The sequence below is a fragment of the Podarcis cretensis genome, assembly GCF_951804945.1.
Source record: "Podarcis cretensis genome assembly, chromosome: 11".
Lineage (NCBI taxonomy): Eukaryota > Metazoa > Chordata > Lepidosauria > Squamata > Lacertidae > Podarcis > Podarcis cretensis.
This window is the reverse complement of record NC_137180.1, coordinates 57262166-57285171: the sequence shown is the minus strand read 5'-3', so window position 1 is coordinate 57285171 and position 23006 is coordinate 57262166. Positions and strand designations below refer to the sequence as shown.

Below are 23006 nucleotides of genomic sequence, written 5' to 3'. Positions count from 1 at the left end.
CTATGGCATAGCTGTCAACGTTTACCTTTTTTAAAGGGAAATTCCCTTATTCCGAATAGGATTCCTCGCAAGAAAAGGGAAAAGTTGACAGCTAGGTCCTGTGGTTCTGCTGGGGTAGCTCAGCCAGCAGAGCGCAAGACTCTTAATCTCAAGGTCATGGGTTTGAGACCCCTTGTGGGTAAAAGATTCCAGCATGGAAGGGGGTTGGACTAGATGACCCTCAGGGTCCCTTCCAACTTTACAATTCTATGATGCTATGAACAGTCATTAACAGGGAGCTTCCTATGTCCCTAAGATCACTTGCTTCAGCGCACGCCAGGGTGTGCACCTGCTTTCACGTGCACAACGATGGGGGGGGGGGAGAGCGTGCATTGACAAGTTAGGGCTGAGGTCTAAGCGAAGATGCCCACGGAGAAAAGGGTGGTGGGCTTTGCGAGGGAAGAAAACAAGGCCCTGGAGGACTGCGCTGCTCCGGCGCCATGGCAACGCCGGGTGCCCCTCCCTCACAGAACCGAGCGCAAGAGGCTGCGGGTCATAGACGCCGCTTCGCAGGCAAGAAGGCCGCCCCGCTCGGAGGGTCCGTTCTAGGAGTCTGTGCTTTTCTCACACACCCCCCCCCCCCCCCCAAGCCCACCACCGTCTTCGGCTGAGGCGGCGGCGGCGGCGATTCCTGGACGGGGGAGGAGGGAGCGGGACTATCCGGAGCCATCCGCCGAAATGGTGAGCGGTTCCCGGGACGGGAAGGCTCGATACCCCGAGCGGGGAGGCCCGGGGACATCCCCCAGGCTCCGTTTCGCGACGCGGGCGCCCTCCGTCCCCGCCACGGGCCCTTCTTCCCACCGCCCCCACCGCACCGGCGACGACCATTTTCTTTTAAGGGCAGCTGGTCCCGAGGAGAGGGGGGGGGGGTGACGCCATTCCCAAGCCCCCCCTCAGGGCGCACCTGCTGGGTTGATGCCGGTGGGGAGAAAGGGGGCGCTGGGTGAGGCGTGGGGCAGAAAAGGGGCCACGTAGGACCTCCTTATATTTATTGGGGTGGCTTCTCTCGCCTCCCCCCACCTCCTCTATAGCCCATAATGCGAATTTAGGAGAATTTGTTATTCTGGAGGTGGGGGGTGCATGTTTAAAGACGGGGATGCCCTAAAAGCTGGTTGAGATTATTCATGTTTGCAAGAGCCTTGGCTCAGAGGTGGAATTTATGCAAAATCCCAAAACTTGCAATAATAATAATAATAATAATAATAATAATTGTCACAAACACCCTGCTGCTGAGAGCCAGAGGTCTATTGTGTAACTGTCCTATTATGCCCTCTAAAGAGGATTTCCTTCGCTCTCACGTTCTTGTATATAACATACCAATAATAAAGGTTTTCTTTTATAATGGAAAGAGGTTGAAGGGTCTCCTGCCTCTTGCCTGCTTATTTATATCTGCCCATATAGCGAAAGGTGGTTTATTTACCTTTTTTTGTTTGGGTCATTTTTTGACAGCAGCAGGAAAGGAGGTTTATTTACATTTTCATGTCCTGTTCATTATTATTTTTGACAGCCACAGGAAAGGAGAAGTGGGTATGTTTGTTTGGAGATCTGGGCTCCCTGTGCCTTCTCCTTGGGAATGTTTTTCTCCCTGGCTCCATTGTTCAGGTAGCAAGGGACTCTGTGTGTGTGTGTGTGTGAGTGTGTGTTTGTATACACACACTTCTTCCCTGTGTGCGTGATAGAGAACTCTGCTGCATATTCATTGCGGTGTTTTTTTTTCTGACTGGTGCCCCAGAATGCAGTGAAACGGCGCTCGAGGCAGTTTTAAGGAGTGGCAGAATCTGAGATAATGAAAGGAAAAGACTGTGTTTTTAAAAACAAATGCCTTTCATCGCTGCTGTTTTGTGTTCATTTCGTAAGGTGCCCTGGGAAGATCAGCTGTGTCTTCTAGGTGGGCACCCACATACTGCAGCAGGCACTGCAAGAATGGGTTTTCAGGGGTGCTTTTATTTATTTGGCTTGCTTCCCTTTCATCCTCTCCCCCCCCCCAACCTCTGTGGTTTAAAATAGCAGCAGAATGTAGCAAGCATATTTAAGGAAACAGAACCGCGATCCTGCTTTCATCATTGGTGAGGAGACTGTAGGACTGCAGCTACCAATATATTGTTGGCACTCCTTCGTTGTATAGGGCAAGAGTAGCCAGTGTGGTGCCCTCTAGAAAAGAATATAAAACATTTTGTACTATAACTCCCATCAACCTGGGCTACTGACCATTCTTACTGGGAGTGATGGGAGCGATCTGGAGAGTACCACCTAGGGTATTCCTGGTATAATGCATTAAAGGGCTTCAAAGCACACGTACAACAATCATTTAAAGTAAGGCAGCCTGATCTCTGATAGGGAAGGGAGATATGTCTGAGAGAAAGTTGCTTCCTTGAGGCACATAGTTGTCATGGCTGAGGTGACCTGGCCTAGAGACATTTCTGGATTATGCTTATGCAGCCTGATCCTGTGTGTGTCTTTAAGGAAATCCTAGTGAGTTCAATGGGACTTCCTCCCAGGTACATGTCCTTAGGATTGCAGCCAGTAAACAACACCAGGACTTGCCAGGTGTTTTGTCTGGAAAGGTTTACCCTTCAAATGAACTTTAGTTGTATTTATTCCTTCATCATTTGTTAGGGTTCTTCCAGACAGGATTTTTGGTTTCTTTTTGGGATGCATATTGAATGTGCATTCATTGAATAATTGAAACAATAAACAACTGTATGCTAAATACAACAGTAACACTAATCACATATCCAAATGAAAAGTTTTTTTGTCATATATATCATATATTCCCAATTGATCAAATTTTGTGTTTTGTTATTCCAATAAAAACAAACCGACTCCAATTTTCTACAAACTTACCATATTTCTATCTGCCTTCTCTTCCTCTTAAGTTCATCAGTTGACCATATAGCCCATTTTCCACAGCTTAAAAGGTGGTTTAGGTTTTTTCCAGTTGCAAATTCTCATCCTAGCTGCCATTAATAAGAAGACTACCATTTCAGTATCTTTATTGGAAGGCCATAAGCAAGGAGTTTCCTCATTTCTAGTAAAACAGCTTCCTAGCAGGACTTTATTATGGGACATTCCCATATGGTTGGTTTTTATTTTAAAGCCAGAGGTGCTGATTTGGCACACCTGAATCTGACAAGCCATTTGGTATGGGCAAGCTTGCCAGTCCTCAAAGGGACTGCTACTAGCCAAGACAGCAAACTGGGCAAGGGGGCACTGTCCAAAGGCTGTAACGCGAAGTTCCCATACTGCTTCATCCTTCCTTCTTGCTTCTAACTAGTTGTATGGTGCTCAATCAACCATGGTGAAGACCACTGTCAGGACACAGGCTCGTTTTATCCTTTGTAACATCTTGCAATTCTGTTTTCCAGTTTTGTGGGAGGTATACTATCCCTAGGACTCAGCAGGCCCCAAATGTTTCCCAGAAGCATCAGAACAGAAAGAAGGGTGGGTGGATTTAGAAAAAAAAAATGATAAAGGAAAAGTGTGTCCTGTGCAGCAAAGCTGGACTTCAATGTAGGTCTTTGGGGGGGGACGACCCCAAGCTGACGTTCCAACCCCTGCGGCTCACTACCATACATACAGGTGTTGCCTGCCCTACCATGCTCATAATAGAGAAAAGAGCAAAGTCACTTGGGCACCTTTTTTGGTCCTCCGTGGCTGCCCTCTGATCCTAGTAGCTCTGCTCAGTGTAGAGGACAAGTCAAGGCACTTAAACCTCCCCTTTGTCCTCTGTTGTTAATTCGGTGGCATGTGTTTTCTGTCTTTGTAGGGGGAAAGGCTTAGTTTTGTTTTCTTTCTTTCCTTTTCCCCCTCAGGTGAATTTCACAATAGACCAGATCCGTGCGATCATGGACAAAAAGTCCAACATCAGGAACATGTCTGTGATTGCTCATGTTGACCATGGCAAGTCCACGCTTACAGATTCATTGGTGTGTAAAGCGGGTATCATAGCTTCAGCCAGAGCTGGTGAAACACGATTTACTGACACACGGAAAGATGAGCAGGAAAGATGTATCACAATCAAGTCTACGTGAGTATTGCTGACATTGGGCACAATGGCTTTGGCTGTAAAGCACAAGCCATCTGCAAATGGTGTGTTTTAAGACAATGGGCTTAAACTGGGTCTAGTTCAGTGGTTTTCCTCTTAACTGATTTAACTGTGCAAATTGAAATGCTGGTTGCTGGGTTTTTCTTATTATTGCTCTTATTAAAAACAAAAAAATAAAGAAACTACAGAAGGGTTGGATTCCTTGCCTGCCTGTTACAATAAATACCATAAGGAGTCTTGTGGCAACTTAGAGATTAACAAGTTTGTTGTGGCAGAAGATGTGTGGAGTGTGATCCTTAATGTACACCCCCACCCACCCACACACCATAAACATAAGGGGCCAGAGTTACTGATACAAATCATAATGATTTTGGCACTGAATTACATGTATGTAATGACGCGAGTGGTGCTGTGGGTTAAACCACAGAGCCTAGGACTTGCTGATCAGGTCGGCAGTTTGAATCCCCGTGACGGGGTGAGCTCCCATTGCTTTGTCCCTGCTCCTGCTAACCTAGCAGTTCAAAAGCAAGTAGATAAATAGGTACCGCTCCGGCGGGAAGGTAAACGACGTTTCCGTGTGCTGCTCTGGTTCGCCAGAAGCGGCTTAGTCATGCTGGCCACATGACCCGGAAGCTGTACGCCGGCTCCCTCGGCCAATAAAGCAAGATGACCGCCGCAACTCCAGTCGGTCACGACTGGACCTAATGGTATGGGGTCCCTTTACCTTTAATGTATAGGAAAAATGAAGGCTACAGTTTCAGGCTCATTGTATTGACCTTGAATCCATATGTTATCCAATGTACCCCCCCCCCCCATTTCAACTCAGCAATTTCAATATACATTCATACCTCATGTTGCATCCGCTTCAGGTTACCTTTTTTCATGTTGCATCCCAATCCTGAAGTAACGGAACAGGTTACTTCTGGGTTTCGCCGCATGCACAACAGCGTTGAATCGTGCTTCACGCATGTGCAGAGATGCAGCACTTCGGCTTGCGTCAATTCCGTGTTACGGACGGGCCTCCAGAACGGATCCCGTCTGCAACATGAGGTTCCACTGTACTTGGTTTGATTTGGCTCTAATTAATATTTATATCCCACATCTCCAGGATGTTGTTCTTGTGGCAGTCTTAATATTTTTGCAAAATTAACAATGAAATGAGTTTTTAAATCTCATTCATAAGCAGCTGAAAACAAAGACGTTAAAAACATAAAACCAATATCCCGTTGGCTGTGCCAGGAAACTGAATATTTTACTAAAAAGGGAAATCTTCATTGCCCTCTGAAAACTCTCAAGAGAGTTGACCGGATGCAGCTCTCCAAAGGAAGGAATCCAATGAGGGGATGCAACCATCACAGAGACAGATCTCTGCTACCTGCACTTTCACAAATTCAGGGACCCTATGCAGTGCCTCCTTAGCTAGTCTTAATGCATGTAGGGCAGAATGAGGAATTCAACATAGTTCTTAAAACTGGACTTCCAGTTCCATCAACCCTGGCCATTAGCCACGCTTGTTTGTGGTTGATGCAAGTTGGAATCCAACACCATCTGTATGACTGCCTCCAGGTTCCCCCTTCTTGGGACATACCTCAAGCCTAAGTGCCTCAAGTTCAAAGTGCCTCAAGCCCCAGCTGTGGTGTTTATTGAAATTATGCATAAATGTAAATAGATTTTGGGGAAACCCTCCATCTCTTTTGTAGGGCCATTTCTCTCTACTACGAGCTCTCAGAAAATGATTTAGCCTTCATCAAACAATCCAAAGATGGCTCTGGCTTTCTCATTAATTTAATCGACTCCCCTGGACATGTGGATTTCTCCTCTGAAGTCACAGCAGCACTTCGTGTCACTGATGGTGCTCTTGTAGTTGTTGACTGTGTTTCAGGTAAGTGTGCTAAAACTGGGAAACTGCAATTGCTTGTGAGAAATCTGTTGTTTGTGAGGCAGCCAGTAAGAGATAGCAAGTTGTGTTTTTAGTATTTTGCAGTTCTGCTCTTATAGAATCATGAAATTGCACAGTTGGAAGGGACCCCGAGGGTGACAATCCCAGCCTTTCTACCAAGTGAGTGGAACAGGACATTGTCTCTTGCATTGCACAAGGTTTCAAAGGCATAGCATGAAGTCGCAGGCAAGATCCTGCTCCTTGGGGAGGAGGAGTGACCTAGCAACCAGAGATATTTGGTTGGCTAAGAAGGCCGGTCAAAATTTGTGGATCCCTGTTTATGTCTGAGCAGCACTTTTAAATATGTACCAGCCCCAAGTATTCTAGAAATTGGAATATGTGCTTATGTGACATGTGGCTGATGTTTCTTCTGCCATCTGTTAAGCCCACAAGTTACAATAAAAGGAAGCTGAAAGCATAGTTCCTGCATTGTGCACACAATACAGCGTGGAGATTCAATATGGATGTGACAAGCCCAGTACCTGTCTACTCCTTAGTAGTGAAATTCACTGGGTGGCTTTGGGTAACTGAATGACTATCAACCTAAAGTACATCATGGGGTGTCGTGAGGCACTAAAATGTTGTCCTCAACTCTTGGAAAAGAAGTGGGCTATAATGCTAGCAAACCTCTTCTAATAATTTATATAGAGTGTGCGGAGACCTTATTATAATTGAGGCTTTTAGCCTTGAGAATTTGACACACACCCTTTTAAATAAGAAAATGCTTAGCCCTCACCATTGTGAAAATGACCTTCAAAATGTGTTTGGTGGCTTCCCTTCAGCTCAGGAAGCTCAACAAAATTTCCTGTGGTCAAGGTTTCAGAATAAGCTGTGTGACTTACAAAAGGTACAAGAGAGTATGGAATTTCAGCAGTCTGCAAGAGCCTGAATGCTATGGGATGCAAGGTTGATGCTCTAGCAGTATTTAACAGTCTTGTCAGTTCACTAAGGTGGTAGTTAAACCTTTTAAATGAAAACAGGTAAAATCATTGGTTACCCACAGCCTCAGGTTGTTAGGTAGCAAGCCATCTTGTTGATCCTTCTCTTCACTGAGTTCTCTTGGGCTGACCTTTCTACAGTCAGTTCTGCTGCAACAGGTTTTCTCTGGAAGCAGGCTAAGCAAACACTGCCTGTCCACTTTCTCGCCTAGGGGTTTGTGTGCAGACCGAGACTGTGCTCCGCCAAGCGATTGCTGAGCGTATCAAGCCAGTGCTGATGATGAACAAGATGGATCGTGCTTTGCTGGAGCTGCAGTTGGAGCCGGAAGAACTTTACCAGACCTTCCAGCGTATCGTAGAAAACGTCAATGTTATAATATCCACTTATGGAGAGGGTGAAACTGGACCCATGGGTAATATTATGGTAAAGAGGACTTACGTTGACATTGGAGTGGATCTGAAAACTATTTTCGGAAGGGTCAAATCCTGCTACACCAAGCTAACGCAGAAGTTATTTTTCTTGCCTACCTGTGCAAAAATTGTTCACGTGAGAGCATCCTGCTTATGGAATTTGCTGCTGCATTTTCTCTGAGCAGCTCTTGCAAGGCTATACTATTCTTTGGGGAGAAACCATAGCTCCCCAAGGAATAGTATAACCTCAGGGCTCAGAAAGGCATTCCTCTGCTGAGACCTTGGAGAGCTACTGCTAGCCAGAGAAGGCACTACTGAGCTAGATAGGCCGGTACTTTGACTCAGAATAAACTGAATAACAGAATAAACTGAATAACAGAATAAACTCAGCTTTGAATGTCTGTTCTACTACAGAGCGCCTGTTTGAGCAGTCATTTGTGCAGGCAAAGCCATGAACACTACTGGCATTTTTTTTTTGTCTTGGTGGAAAAGCCACATCAACACCCTGCATCTGACTTGAGTCCCTTTTAAGCAGAGGTGACTAACCTTTGGCCCTACAGATGTCATTGGATTCCAGATCGCATCATTCCTGACCATCGGCCATCTGGCTGGGGCTAATGGGTATTGAAGTCCGACAGTGTCTGGAGGGCACCTGTTTTAAAGCATAGGTGATGATTAAGCTGTGATATGGATGCCACAGATCGCTTTTCTGGACAAGATCAGGCTACAGTCCAACCTGCCTCTTGTGCTCTACAGATCAGCAATCAAGGCAAAACTGTAGGCCCATTCTTGGGTTCCCACCCTCCAGACCTCTCACAAAGGAGGCATGTTGAGAAGGGCAATAAATAAGTGGGGTACAGAACACAGTGTCTTTAATTTATTGGATGCACTTTAAGCGCTTTTTGGTGGCTACTCAAGAAGTACATACTAGCCAAAATGATTTGCCCCCAGATGATGCTCATTTTGATACAAGCCACCTAGATTTCAGTGGAATGTAGTTATGTTTAGGGTTACATTCTTGATGTGTTCCTGTGATAAAAACAGACCCTCCCTCCTTCTGTTTGTAGATTGATCCAGTCATTGGTACTGTTGGCTTTGGCTCTGGCCTGCATGGTTGGGCTTTTACTCTGAAACAGTTTGCCGAGATGTATGTAGCCAAATTTGCTGCCAAAGGGGAAAAGGCACAGCTGCCAGCAGCAGAAAGAGCCAAGAAGGTAGAAGACATGATGAAAAAGCTATGGGGAGACAAGTGAGTAAGGGAATATATATTTATGCATGACAGTTGGTGTCACCCAGATAAGTCAGTTTAGGAATCAATCATTCCGTAGTGTGTTCTTGCATATATAATACAGTCACCTGTGGGTTTTGGTTGTTCCTCTTACAAAATCAAGATACTAAATACCTATGATAATTAAAAAGTGGTTAGGTACTGAGAAAACTAGAAATAATGTTGTCAATGTGGCTGTGACAACTGTAAGTGTATATTTGATATTTTTCTGCTTTGTAAATTAAGAAACACAGGCAGTAGGATATGGCGGGATCACTGGCGCTTTGTTTGATGAACTGAAAAGTCCAAATAAGATAGCTTCTGTTTCTTTTTCAGTTCCTCAACATTTTCACTGTATGTAAAAAAATAAGCCTTGCTTTTTCATTTAGGTATTTTGACCCGGCAAATGGAAAATTTAGTAAAACGGCAACCAACCCCGACGGAAAGAAATTGCCACGGACTTTCTGCCAACTCATCCTGGATCCTATTTTTAAGGTGAAACTCTGTTTGACAAAAACAGTATTATCACCTAAACTTGAGAATTATTCCCTCCCTCAATCTGCTAGGAGAACTCCCAAAAATAAGCTATTTTTCTGGGTGCTGAAGAGTAGAGTGAAGGATCCATGAGAAACCTCAGGCCACTTATTGCCAGCAGACAGGCTTCCCTAGTCTTGATAAAACATTCCTGGAGTAAATGTATTTGCAGCAGCTAACTAAGCAGGCTGATTCCCCCCACCCCCCCAGTCTGTGCAACACACATGAGTTAAGTTATAGAGTGTTTAACTGATGACATGAATGTGCCTTAAAGCATGCTGTCAGGGAACCAACTTATTGACTCGTCCACTGACAAAATGTTTTTGTCTCCGAGGGGCCGCGTGATGTAGAGGCCTACAACCAGAGTGCTGGGGAGATTGCAGGCCCAGGCTGTGCACCCAAAGGTGGGGGTGCAGGGAACAAAGAAGTGGCTGAAGAGAGAGCTGTGAGAGCTGTTGCTACACGTTGCCGCTGTTATCGCTGTGGCTCCCCCTCCCATCTTGTGATAGGAGCTTCCAGAATCATGAATCTAGCAGGATCTGCAGAATGCAAAATGCGCTTGAGTATCACTAGCAAGCTATAAGATATGGAAGCTGCTGTTCTGCAGCCTTGGGTGGAAATCATGTTTAGCCTGTGGAAGTACTGTGCATTCAGTAAACCAGACACATAAGCCCTCTTCAAGCTGTAGTGATGCTGTGAGGATGGTTGTGCAGGCTCCACCTCAATAGCATTCTTCCCTCTGTATGAGTTGGAGGGCAGATGTTAGTAGAAGAGGCCTCCTGTAGCCAGGGTGGCTCCTGAACCCTGATTTTCCAAGGTACAGTGGTGCCTCGCAAGACGAAATTAATTCGTTCCGCGAGTTTTTTCGTCTTGCAATTTTTTCGTCTTGCAATTTTTTCGTCTTGCAAAGCACGGACTTTGGAAAAGCTTCAAAAATCACCAAAGTCTTCAAAAACCTCAAAAAAGGCTACCACACCACGTGCTATGAGTTGCTCCTCGAAGTGAATGCACGGTTTTAAGAAAGAGGAAACAAACTTGCAAGACAAAGGAAACAAACTTGCAAGACGTTTCCGTCTTGCGAAGCAAGCCCATAGGGAAATCCGTCTTGCGAAGCAACTCAAAAAACGAAAAACTCTTTCGTTTTGCGAGTTTTTCGTCTTACAAGGCATTCGTCTTGCGAGGTACCACTGTACAGGAGACTCCTTGCTTGATGCAGTTACCTTCCAACTTTTGGTGGGCAAAGAGAATGACAACAAGGGGGTGGAGCGAATCCACTCATTCCCCCCCCCCCAATGATTACAGGTCACAGATTAAGAGCACCTGAATTAATTAAACTATGTGGCAACACCTGTCTCTTAAAGTGACATAGAGGAAATTCCATTTGCCTCGACTTTCATTCAACACTGTTCTCGGCTGCTGATTGATGGCATGCTAGATTGATGGGGCAAACAAAATCTCTGTAACATAACTTTCTCTGTGTAGGTCTTCGATGCCATTATGAACTTTAAGAAGGAAGAAGCATCCAAACTGATAGAGAAACTGGACATCAAGCTGGATGCTGAAGACCGAGAAAAGGAGGGGAAGCCACTGCTCAAGGTACTTTGGATACCGTGTGTGTCTATGTCTCGGTGCCCCTTTTGGCACAGCTGTGCTAAACAGAAAGTTGCAAGTTCAGTCTGGGGTAGCACGACAGGAAACAACCTGGGGCACTGAGGCAGGGCCAACTTTATATACAGTGGTACAAAATTAATCCGTTCCGCGAGTCTCTTCGTCTTGCGGTTTTTTCGTCTTGCGAAGCACGGCTATTAGCGGCTATTAACGGCTTAGCGGCTTTAAGAAAAAGGAAACAAACTCGCAAGAACTCGCAAGACGTTTCGTCTTGCGAAGCAAGCCCATAGGGAAATTCGTCTTGCGAAGCACCTCAAAAAACGGAAAACTCTTTCGTCTAGCGAGTTTTTCGTCTTGCGAGGCATTCGTCTTGCGGGGCACCACTGTATTCCACAAACGAGGAGCCACCGCAGAAAGGGCCCGTTCTCATGTTGCCACACTCTAGGCCTCTCATGGAAGAGGCACATGAAGAAGGGCCTCAGAAGATGACCTCAGGGTCCAGGTAAGTGCTTATGGAAAGAGGCGGCCTTTGTTGCTGTTGCTTTATGTCCCTTGTTGTCAGTGGAGACAGTGGGTGAGGGGATGGAGGAGAGTCCAATGGCAGGACTCTTTCTGGGACCTTCCGCTATCTATCCAACCCACCACTTGAACTCCTTCCAGAAAAAAAGGCCACAAACTGTTTCCTACTGAAAAAGCAGGTTGAAAGCAAAAACCCTTTCTCCTCTAAAATGGAAGGTATACAGTGGTGCCTCGCAAGACGAAATTAATCCGTTCCGCGAGTCTCTTGCGTTTTTTTTGTCTTGCGAAGCACCCCTATTAGCGGATTAGCGCTATTAGCGGCTTAGCGGCTATTAGCGGCTTAGAAAAAGGGAAAAAACTCGCAAGACTCGCAAGACGTTTTCGTCTTGCGAAGCAAGCCCATAGGGAAATTCGTCTTGCGAAGCACCTCAAAAGACGGAAAACCCTTTCGTCTAGCGAGTTTTTCGTCTTGCGAGGCATTCGTCTTGCGGGGCACCACTGTATTCTTATGAGATGGGCGCTGGAAGAGTGACATCGCATTTCTGAAGAGGAACATCGCTCTTCCAAATTAACAAAACAAAGACTAAAGGGTGAAACAGTAGCTTGAGTTGTGTTCAATGTCTGTTTCCCAGGCTGTAATGCGTCGCTGGCTGCCTGCCGGTGATGCCTTACTTCAGATGATTACCATCCACTTGCCTTCCCCTGTTACGGCGCAGAAATATCGCTGTGAACTTCTGTATGAGGGACCGCCTGATGATGAAGCAGCTATGGGTAAGATGACATTAGCAATTCAAGGCAGAAAATGACTACTTTGCAAACCCTTGGAATTTCTGACTATATATTTTTTCTAATTCCCCATCATTATTCATACTAGGCTCTGTGTTCATTGGCAGATGTTGGCCTTCTCCTTTACGAGACTGTACAGTGGTACCTCGGGTTACATATGCGTCAGGTTACATAGGCTTCAGGTTACAGACTCTGCTAACCCAGAAATAGTACCTTGGGTTAAGAACTTTGCTTCAGGATGAGAACAGAAATCGTGCTCTGGCAGTGCAGCGGCAGCTGGAGGCCCCATTAGCTAAAGTGGTGCTTCAGGTTAAAAACAGTTTCAGGTTAAGAACGGACCTCCGGAACGAATTAAGTTCTTAACCCGAGGTAAAAGGTAAAGGTAAAGGTACCCCTGCCCGTACGGGCCAGTCTTGACAGACTCTGGGGTTGTGCGCCCATCTCACTTAAGAGGTCAGGGGCCAGCGCTGTCCGGAGACACTTCCGGGTCAGGTGGCCAGTGTGACATCGCTGCTCTGGCCAGAGCCAGAGCCAGAGCCGCACACGGAAACGCCGTTTACCTTCCCGCTGGTAAGCGGTCCCTATTTATCTACTTGCACCCGGAGGTGCTTTCGAACTGCTAGGTTGGCAGGCGCTGGGACCGAGCAGCGGGAGCGCACCCCGCCGCAGGGATTCGAACCGCCGACCTTTCGATCGGCAAGCCCTAGGCGCTGAGGCTTTAACCCACAGCGCCACCTGCATCCCGAGGTACCACTGTACAAATCTTTTAAGAATAGGGAGCGAGACCTGATGGTGTAGCAGGACTTGACACTCCTAAAGGTCCTCAGCTGAACTATCCTGGAACTATTATATAAGCAGCCCTCTACCAAACACACTTCCCATTTCATTCACCTACAGTGGTAACTCGGGTTACAAAAACTTCGGGTTACAAACTCCGCTAACCCGGAAGTAGTACCTCGGGTTGAGAACTTTGCCCCAGGATGAGAACGGAAATCGTGCGGCGGCAGCAGGAGGCCCCATTAGCAAAAGTGCGCTTCAGGTCAAGAATGGTTTCGGGTTAAGAACGCACCACCGGAACGAATTAAGTACTTAACCCAAGGTACCACTGTATTTGGATAGACTTTGCTTTTGTCCAGTTAGTTTCCTGTGCCCAATTGATCGGCAACATATAACTGATTTGTAAGTTTCATTTTTTAAAAGGAAGGCAAATTCCCCCATCGTGATATCTCAGCTGAGTTCAGAACTGCCTGTGAGTCACTATCTGTGCATTGTTTTGCTGCAGGTGTTAAGAACTGTGATCCAAAGGGCCCTTTGATGATGTACATCTCCAAAATGGTCCCCACGTCTGACAAAGGTCGTTTCTATGCCTTTGGGCGGGTCTTCTCTGGCATTGTTTCCACAGGCCAGAAAGTACGAATCATGGGGCCAAACTATACCCCAGGAAAGAAAGAAGATCTCTACCTGAAGCCCATTCAAAGGTAGATGATGATGGCGTCATTTCTTTTGGAAGTTGAAGCATGCCAAAAAAAAAAAAATCACAATGTTATAATATATATTTTTGTTTTATGGGGGCGGGGAACCTGATAAGAGGCAGCAGCATTTTTATTTTTTCTGAGAATTTTTTCTTTATGGCATGCCCAATATAACTTTAGTTACTGAGAGATATGACAGACAGTTAAAAGGGCAATTAGAGAGAATACCTTTTATGTAAAAAGGTTGGTTTTTTTTTCTAAAATTAAAAAAAAATACTTCCGATGATAAAATAGATTGTTACCCATCCTCTGTCTTTGTAGAACCATTTTGATGATGGGTCGTTATGTTGAGCCCATTGAGGATGTACCTTGTGGCAACATTGTTGGCCTAGTTGGTGTTGACCAGTTTTTGGTGAAGACGGGCACCATTACCACCTTTGAACATGCCCACAACATGAGAGTGATGAAATTTAGTGTTAGCCCAGTTGTGCGGGTTGCAGTTGAAGCAAAAAACCCTGCCGACCTACCAAAACTAGTGGAAGGTCTAAAGCGTCTCGCCAAGTCTGACCCTATGGTCCAGGTGAGTGTTAGCTGTAACTTTGTGAATTATTGGTTTGCAGTGGAGCTTTGCTGGAAGAGAGTTTTTCGTTAATAGCATTTGCAAGCATGCCACTCGCAGCTATAGACTTGCTCAGAACTCGGACAGAAATTTCAAGATAAAGCAATCCAGCCCTTAACATTTGTAGTCAGCCTATGTCTTAATATTCATTTGGCCTCTCAGTTTCTTCCACCAGAAGACAGAATAACCGCCACTTTGTGAATAGAAGGGTGGGAAGTGTGTAAGATCTAGCACATCCACAAATACTGTACCTTCCAAGAATGGGGATATTGTCAAAGTGAAAGGGTGAAATGATATCTATGGGGAACTTGTAGTAGTGTTGCAACCAGGAAGAAAGTCTCACCACGTCATAAAAGTCAAAAACTAATGAATACAGGAGGGATTTATTACCAGGTTGATTTTGCAGGGTGTGGTCTGAAGGGACATTTTGCAGCATCCCTGCTTAGGCTAAGCGGGTCTGGTCAGTGTCTGGATGGGAGATTGCCTGGGAACCCAGGTGCTCCAAAATAGGATGTAAACGGAAGAAATAAAACACGTTTTCCGAAATAAGCTTCTCTCACTTGCTCGATAGTAAGTGAAGATTCAGTTGTAGAGTAGCAAATTTCTCTTCAGATTTACGGGCTTTTAGGAAGCTGCCTTCTCTTAGCTGAAGAAGATTGAATTCAATCAGAGTATTGTTTCCGTAATTTTTAACTGTTGCAGAGTTTCAGCAAAAGAAGAAATGGTTAGGGAAATTTGGGGACAACTTGGTATTAAACTTTCCTGTCTTCATTGGTTCTTACCTTTCTCATTAACACGCGATAAGGACAGGATGGTGGAAATTGCTCCTCCCTTTTACTACAGATGCATCTGGAATAATATAAACAGGACAGGCAGTGACTAAGGAAGAAAGGTCCTGACTGGATGGGGAGGGCAGTGAATGCCTGTATTCAGTGGTGATGCAAAACCATGGTGCAGGGCAGGGATTTTGAGTCCAGAGGCCAAATGTAGCCTTTTTATCTGGCCCTTGGGACTTTTTCCAGGCCCATACTCCTTAACAGCCCTATTCCATACCCTCCTTCAATATTTTTGCCTGGCTGGAATGTGTTTTTGAGCTCTGGCAATGTCTCTTGGCTGCCGGGATGGAGTGTGTGTGTTTGTAGAAACTAGCTTACTGTACAAAGGTAACATTAACCATTGGTTGCTTTGCCCACTTTTGCCTCTGGCACCAGAAAAGGTTGATCAGATGTGGCCCTTGGCCTGAAAAAAATGGTTTCCTATCCCTTCACATTACAATAACTTTGTGAACCTTGGGTTTGTAAGCTTCTCCCTCACCCAAGAAAATGTGAAGCTTCTGGGCATGACAAATTGCACCTTCCTGATTCGTCCATATTATGAAGAAACTGATTTTTACAAACCACAGTTCACAAGCCAGGACATCAAACCAAAGGTGTATGTCACTGAAATCTCTCACACGCAAGTAAATGGGGAGAGAAGCATACAAGCTTGAGGCTTACCACAGTGCATGTATGTTGCAACAAGCTCTACAGTGGTACCTTGGTTTACGAACTTAATCCGTTCTGGAAGCTCATTCTTAAACCGAAACCGTTCTTAAACTGAGGCACGCTTTCCCTAATGAGGCCTCCCACTGCCGGTGCCCTTCCACCGTTCAGATGCTGTTCTTAGACCGAAGTAAAGTTCTCAAATCAGGACACTATTTCTGGTTTTGCAGAGTTTGTAAACAGAATCGTTCTTAAACCGGACTGTTCTTAAACCGAGGTACCACTGTAGTTAGTTATGACGTCTGAATGTGGTCACTGTGGTGAGAGGTTATAACCACTGTGTAGAAGACAGAGCTCAAATGCAACAAACATCCATACTGCTAGTGCACTGTTGATTTGTGCTTTTAAAGACTTCTGTACAATCCCTGAGCTCTGTAGGAATCTTTGAAATTGCAGGATGTTTTGTTTATCAGAAACAATGTTCCCCCTTCCAAGCTCTCAGGAAGGGATATGATAAGAATTCTAATAAATAAATACAAGCATATTTATAGATAGGCCTTGGTCTTGGGTAGTACTCTTTCTTGTGTTATCAAAATTAGGAAGTATTTGTCTCCCCTTCTTCTGTGTGGTGGGGTGGTTCTGTTTGAACCTACTGCTGCACAAGCTATAGAGCATGGCATAAGTGTTAGAAGTGGTGCATTTTTACCTGGCAGAACCTTGCATTTCACAGGTAGGTGCAGCGCTTGGAGGTCAGGGGTAGAAAGCACCTCACAACCTAAGCCCAACTTTTCCCATGATGATTTCTGCATAACAGTTATGGAAAGTCCCAATGCTTTGATCTTTTGAAAATGGTTTGGCAGAATTGTAGCACGTTCTGCAGCATGAACTACCAGATAAGGAAATGCTGCTAGATTTTCATAATGTTTTCCTCCTGAAACAACCTAATAACCAACTTTTCCTGTTCACCAGTGCATTATTGAGGAATCTGGAGAGCACATCGTTGCTGGAGCTGGTGAGCTGCATCTGGAAATTTGCCTGAAAGATCTGGAAGAGGACCATGCCTGTATTCCCATCAAGGTATGCAAACTCACATGCTGTGTGGGCAGGGTTAGAACATGTAAATGCCAGATGGACTGAGAATATGAGTTTTTTAAAATGGGAATTAGGTCTTTGTATCTGGTTTTGTGCCAAAAAATGAGACCTGTGGGTATAGGGCAGTATACAAAGTTAATAAATAAAATACAATTCAGTAGCCCAAAAATAATGAAAATTGAGTCTCTTTATATGACCTGCTTCATTTTGCTTCCAAAGGTTGGAGCTCTTTTGGTGGGAGAGTGATAGGCAAAGGTAGAGGATGGGGCCGGGGGGAGAGAAAAGATGCGAAATAAGCCTGGGATTCTCAATAAGGTTAATTTCTACATTAGGTCCTAGGTTTTGAACATGCTTGTTCTGCATATAAATCCCTGAGCACGAGATGCAAATGCCTATTGACTTCTAGACTGCTGCTGTGCTCTTGTGCTTCTTCTCCCAGTGATTTCAGTATGGCTTGTAGAATTTGCAGTGTCCCAAACACAGCGGAATGATGAGGAGTACGTGCCACATACTCTATATTACTTTATTTACACTTCAAAGCTGGTAGATTACAGAAAAACATCTTGCCTCTGCCGGAGCAGAGAAAGCATCCTCTCTCCTCTAAAGCACGGAGAGACAACTGTGTGAACAGTGAAAAACAGGAAACCAGTGTACGTCACATCCAGTCTCCTTTCCCGTGAGAAACTCCAACAGCAACTCTGACTGGAATGTAAACATTGTCTTGTGACAAGCATTTCGCTGCACAGTGAAGAGAGCAGAAACCAACACCAGCATCTAACCAGTGTACTTGCCAGCTCACTATGGCTGAGCACATCTTTTTGCTCTGGCAAAATAACAGAATCAGGGAGGGCCACCACCCTTCTTCTCTGCCTGGAGAAGCATGAGGATTCTCTGCCATACCAGGCTGACTTCAGAAGTACAGATGAATGGTGGTTGTATTCCATGATGTCACATGGAACAAAGGTGACACCTGGAGAGCCAAGAGACTTGTGCTGCTTTCTGGGAATTTGAGGGTTAGTGCACTGGAGACAAGCTCCTGCCCCTCTCAACTCTGGAGGCAAATGTTCCTCTTCCACAGTGGTGCAGGGTGCCGTATTTGCTTGCAGAGGTGAGAGACATGGTCACAGCAAGAAACTAGAGCTGCCAAGGCAAACCTAGATTTCTTAATCAGATTATTCATTTGGATTTCACTTTATAACGGAACAGGGCGTGTGCATTAGCATTTCAAGGAAACTTAAGCCACAGCTTTTTCTAGATGACTCGTCAAAACGCGTTGCTGCTTCTGTATTGCTCAGAGCCTAGGACTTGCCGATCAGAAGGTCGGTGGTTCGAATCCCCGTGACGGAGTGAGCTCCCATTGTTTGGTCCCTGCTCCTGCCAACCTAGCAGTTCGAAAGCACGTCAAAGTGCAAGTAGATAAATAGGTACCACTCCAGCGGAAAGGTAAATGGCGTTTCTGTGCGCTGCTCTGGTTTGCCAGAAGCGGCTTAGTCATGCTGGCCACATGACCCGGAAGCTGTACGCCGGCTCCCTCGGCCAATAAAGCAAGATGACCGCCGCAACTCCAGAGTCGGTCACAACTGGACCTAATGGTCAGGGGTCCCATTACCTTTACCTTTAATTCTAGTAATTCATGCTAGAGCCTAAATCTGGCAATGAAATCTGTAAAACACTCGATGTTGCCTCTGTTGAGGATGTCTGACTGCCATATCTGGCCTAGTGTGCCATGTATCCCCATCTAGGGGCCACACATGTTATAATGAGGCTCCAATTTTGGTATGTGTAGTGGGGGACATGCTCCGTCACTCTAGCTTGAAATGAACATGTGAAACAGGGTAGTAAAGGTTGATCTCAGCATAGAATGAATTTGTAAAGTGGACTCAAATTTATTTGACACTCCTCTTTTGCAACATAACAGAAATCGGACCCGGTAGTATCTTATCGGGAGACAGTCTCTGAAGAATCGATCCAGATGTGCTTGTCCAAATCCCCCAACAAGCACAACCGGTTGTACATGAAAGCCCGCCCTTTCCCTGACGGGTTGGCAGAAGATATAGACAAAGGGGATGTCAGCTCCCGCCAAGAGCTGAAGCAACGGGCTCGGTACCTGGCCGAGAAGTACGAGTGGGATGTGTCTGAAGCACGGAAGATCTGGTGCTTTGGTCCCGACGGAACAGGCCCCAACATCCTGGTGGACATCACCAAAGGGGTCCAGTACCTCAATGAAATAAAGGATAGCGTGGTCGCCGGATTCCAGTGGGCAACAAAAGAGGCAAGTCTGCCATAAAATTAGCATTTGATACACAAGATGTTTGAAATTATTCTGTAAATTTTACAGCTGTCGGGTTCAATCCCTAATAACTCATGGCTTGTTTTAAATAAAAAGATTTGAGGTAGAACAACAAGAGAGATTCCTAGGCAGCCAGTACTGGGCTTGACAGACCTCAGTGGTATGTTTCTGTTTAGGGCTGTTCCATATGCTTTTAACTAATTCCCCACCTGTTGCACTATGAATGGTTTCACTTGGATACAAACGGACTTAAAACACATTAAATGTTTCTGTGAAACGCCACCTACTATCTTAATTTTCTTTGCTGTGCATAAGGTGTTTGATGCTAAGTTTTTTCATTATTATTTGCAAGCCTCCCTAGTGGCAGGAAGACCTCCCAACACTTTAATGGTCTGTAATGTTTTTCTTCTGCACAAGTAGCAACTTAACTCTTTTTCTTTTGCCAATTAAAACAGGTTTAAGCATTAGGATGCCAATAGTACTGCAGTCAGAAGTCTTTTCCTTTCCACTTTTGACTGTTGTCTTTTGCAGGGCGTTCTGTGTGAGGAGAACATGCGGGGAGTTCGCTTTGACATCCATGATGTTACTCTCCATGCTGATGCCATCCATCGGGGTGGTGGGCAAATCATCCCAACTGCAAGGAGGGTTTTGTATGCCTCTGCCCTGACTGCCCAGCCCCGATTGATGGAACCCATCTATCTTGTAGAGATACAGGTATGTCACTGGACGGGTGGGTTGTCCCTGCTGAGACTTTGAAGCAGGAATCAAAACTCCTGTTCTTAGTTCTGAGATTTTACTGTCACAGTGGACTCAGGTCCACTCTTGTTTTATCCCACTCCTGTTAGAACAAGAGCACTATTGCTGGCTTCTAGGAAATTCCTCTCAACCCCCAACAGATTTCGTTTTTACTACTAGCCCTGCTTGTGCACAAATGTGCAGCTGAAGAGCCTCATTTGACATACTATGAAAGAACATGAGTTTTAAGCATGTTTCATATTAACTATCTTGGACCTTGGCAGCATTGGCTGATTCCTCACTAAGGCTGCAATTCTTGCCCTGCGTACCTGGAAGTAACCCCAACTTTAGACTGGACGTGGTATGGATTGCAGCCTTCATCATTTAGTTTTGTCTTCCCATTTAAGTGGAGAAATCTAGTCTGCCACCAAAAAAGCAGCTAATTTGCTACTTAGCCAGGTGAGACTTTTGCAGCATAAAATTGAATAATGGTTTATTAATGTATATTTATTAACTACCAGAGCAAAAATGCTTTTATTCAAGATGTCACATGGAGCTGTCTTTGTATTAAGATCCTTAAGTGCTGCTCTAGTGCATTTTATTGTAAATAAAATAATTTAGTAGTATGAAATTCAAGAGGTCCTGTGTCTTATAGTTAATTGTCGATGAAAGGAGATACTGCGGACTTTCCTTTGAGCTGATGGGAAAAATCTAAACAGCTGCCTTTCTTCCCTAGTGCCCAGAACAAGTGGTTGGAGGCATTTATGGTGTGCTTAATCGAAAACGTGGTCATGTTTTTGAAGAGTCCCAAGTAGCTGGGACGCCCATGTTTGTGGTCAAAGCATATCTGCCAGTTAATGAGTCTTTTGGTAAGAGATTAACTACTGATTTCATGACCTTATCAAATCCCACTGGGTGGTTCATACCATTCTTCCAGTTAAGTCACTAGTTTTGGGGGAAAGCTGTAATACAATGAAATAAAAACTAGCATTCTTGGCTCAAGTATTCCTGCTTTCAACTTTGCCAGGAAAAGTAGCTGCCCATAATGGAGTAGTACCTAAGCCTAAGAGGGAAAATGACCCAGAATGAATTAGCAGATATGAGAAGCTGGACATTAGAGTTAAGGAACAGTCAAATTGTATTCTGGATAGTGATACTAGAGTTAGGAAGCTGACTTGTGCTGAGTCAGACAATCGGTCCATCTAGCTCAGCAGTTCCTTCACTGACTGGCAATGGCTTGCCAGGGTTTCAGGCTGGTGATGATTCTGAACCCTTACTTGGCAGTATCAGAGATTGAACCCAGGGCCTCCTGCATACCAAGCAGATACTCCTACCACTGAGCGACAACCCTCTCTTAGGAGTAAAGAAATGCAGCGAGGAAGAGGCAGGTGTAGAAGAGGAAAGAAATTTAAGCTAGATTGAACAAGCTTTTCCTGTTGGTATGAATTTAGCATTGTTAATGCTGCGTCAGATAAACTTGCTAAAGGTGGCTAAGTAAGAACTTTTGTTTGAATGAAAGGTCTGACAGAGGATATTGCAAGGGGTGTTCTAGCCCCTGCAAGTTACTCGTTTTTTTCATTCCATAGGTTTCACTGCTGATTTGAGATCCAATACCGGTGGCCAGGCTTTCCCACAGTGCGTCTTTGATCACTGGCAGATTTTGCCCGGAGACCCCTACGATGCTAATTCACGACCCTTCCAAGTCGTGGCTGAAACACGCAAACGCAAAGGCTTGAAGGAAGGTATTCCACCTCTGGACAACTTCCTAGACAAATTGTAACTGCAACCTCATCCAGGTCAGGGGTGCCTATTCTTAGCACTCAACTTCATCACAGAATTGGATTGCTTCACAAAGCCAGCAGAGTGGGAAACTGAACAGAAAAACTCCAAACATCTAGCAATTATGTCATGTTCACCTAATGAGAAATAAAAGTATGTGTTGAACCGCTTATCTGGTGAAATTCTTGTTTCTGCAGTAAGCAGGCTTCCCCACTCCACACTGGTATCTATTTCAAGAGCCCCATACTGATACAGAATTCATTTTGCAGAGACCTTATGACCTCTTGTTCCAAAATCACTTGAGGGCCTTTTTCTTATTTGCAATTGCCCTATTACGTACAGTACCTTTAATAGATGAAAACTACTGCCTTGGAGACACGTTTGAGACTTGAGTATCAAGTTCTAAACCATCTACTTGCAGAGGTTTTTTTTTTTTTTTTTTTGCAAAGAGCTGTATTTCAACCCTGAAAAACGTAAGAGAGAGAGAATTCCAATAAAAGACAGTACCTGACTTAGTGAATTTGCCTCACCTCCTGGGACCTGCAGTTACAATGCTGCAAGCTGCTCAAGGACTGGAGGTCTCAAACAAGCAATCAGTATGGCTTTAAGGTCAACCCCCCCCCATACCAGGTTACTTTTAAAGTACAAATTAGACACATGAAGACTGGCGCAATGCAAAACCCATCATGCGAGCTAAGAATTGAGTTTTGAGACGGCTATACGGATGGGATCCTTGGAGGTAGAATGGAAAAAGAAAACAATGAATGATACCAATACTCACTGAAAACAATAGACGGTATTCAACTTGAAGTTTGTTCACTTCAGTGAATCTACCCTGAGCAAAACTCAACAGTTAAGGTCCATTAATTTAGTGGGTCTACTCTTGAGTACAGTAGTACCTTGGTTTAAGAACTGCCCTGTTTATGAACTATTTGGTTTATGAATTCTACAAAACCGGAAGTAGTGTCCTGGTTTGCGAACTTTACCTTGGTCTAAGAATGGAACGGATTAAGTTCGTAAACCGAGGTACCACTGTAAAACTAAATTCTACCCAGTGGTTTAAGTTTTCAAAACATCTTAAGTGTAAACACTATTGGATATCTCCTCATTCCTGCAAGCAAATGTGTCTATAAAATGTCAACAGAATATCAACAGTGTGGTAAAGAATCAGAAGTAGTACTGTAGTATTTAGCCCTACAGCTGAAAGTGTCAACAATTAAGCATATGAGAAGGTGAGAATGCAGTGAAGAACAGCAGCAGCCTTTCAAAGCTATGGATCATTACCTTTTTGCAAATTACAGGAGGGGCCTGGAGGTACATGGCTCTTCAGAACACTGGTTAAAATTCTCTTACTACTAATGGCACAGGAACTTTTTATGCAGTCAAACCTTGGTTGTTGAACCTAATCCGTTCCAACTTCCGTAACATTTGACAACCGAAAGCAGAAGCCTC

General features: G+C 44.8%; 2 protein-coding genes across 2 annotated transcripts in view; one reads left to right on the top strand and one right to left on the bottom strand.

The window, feature by feature from the left end:
- Nucleotides 1-464: 464 nt before the first annotated feature.
- Nucleotides 465-21724, top strand: LOC307226200 (elongation factor 2-like). The gene is given in 16 exon segments (XM_079994763.1): nt 465-617; nt 619-720; nt 3852-4066; nt 5785-5966; nt 7174-7385; nt 8440-8621; nt 9029-9134; nt 10656-10769; nt 11933-12071; nt 13369-13564; nt 13880-14138; nt 16628-16735; nt 18669-19022; nt 19572-19754; nt 20512-20644; nt 21362-21724. Coding segments are annotated over 16 exon segments (2817 nt in total). The 5' UTR covers nt 465-479; the 3' UTR covers nt 21556-21724.
- The window catches only part of PIAS2 (protein inhibitor of activated STAT 2), a 45312-nt gene continuing 37201 nt past the window's right edge, over nt 14896-23006 (bottom strand). The window contains exon 13 of the mRNA XM_079994882.1: nt 14896-15026. Within this exon, the coding sequence (XP_079851008.1) occupies nt 15015-15026 (12 nt within the window). The 3' untranslated portion in view covers nt 14896-15014. The remainder of the gene's footprint in view (nt 15027-23006) is intronic.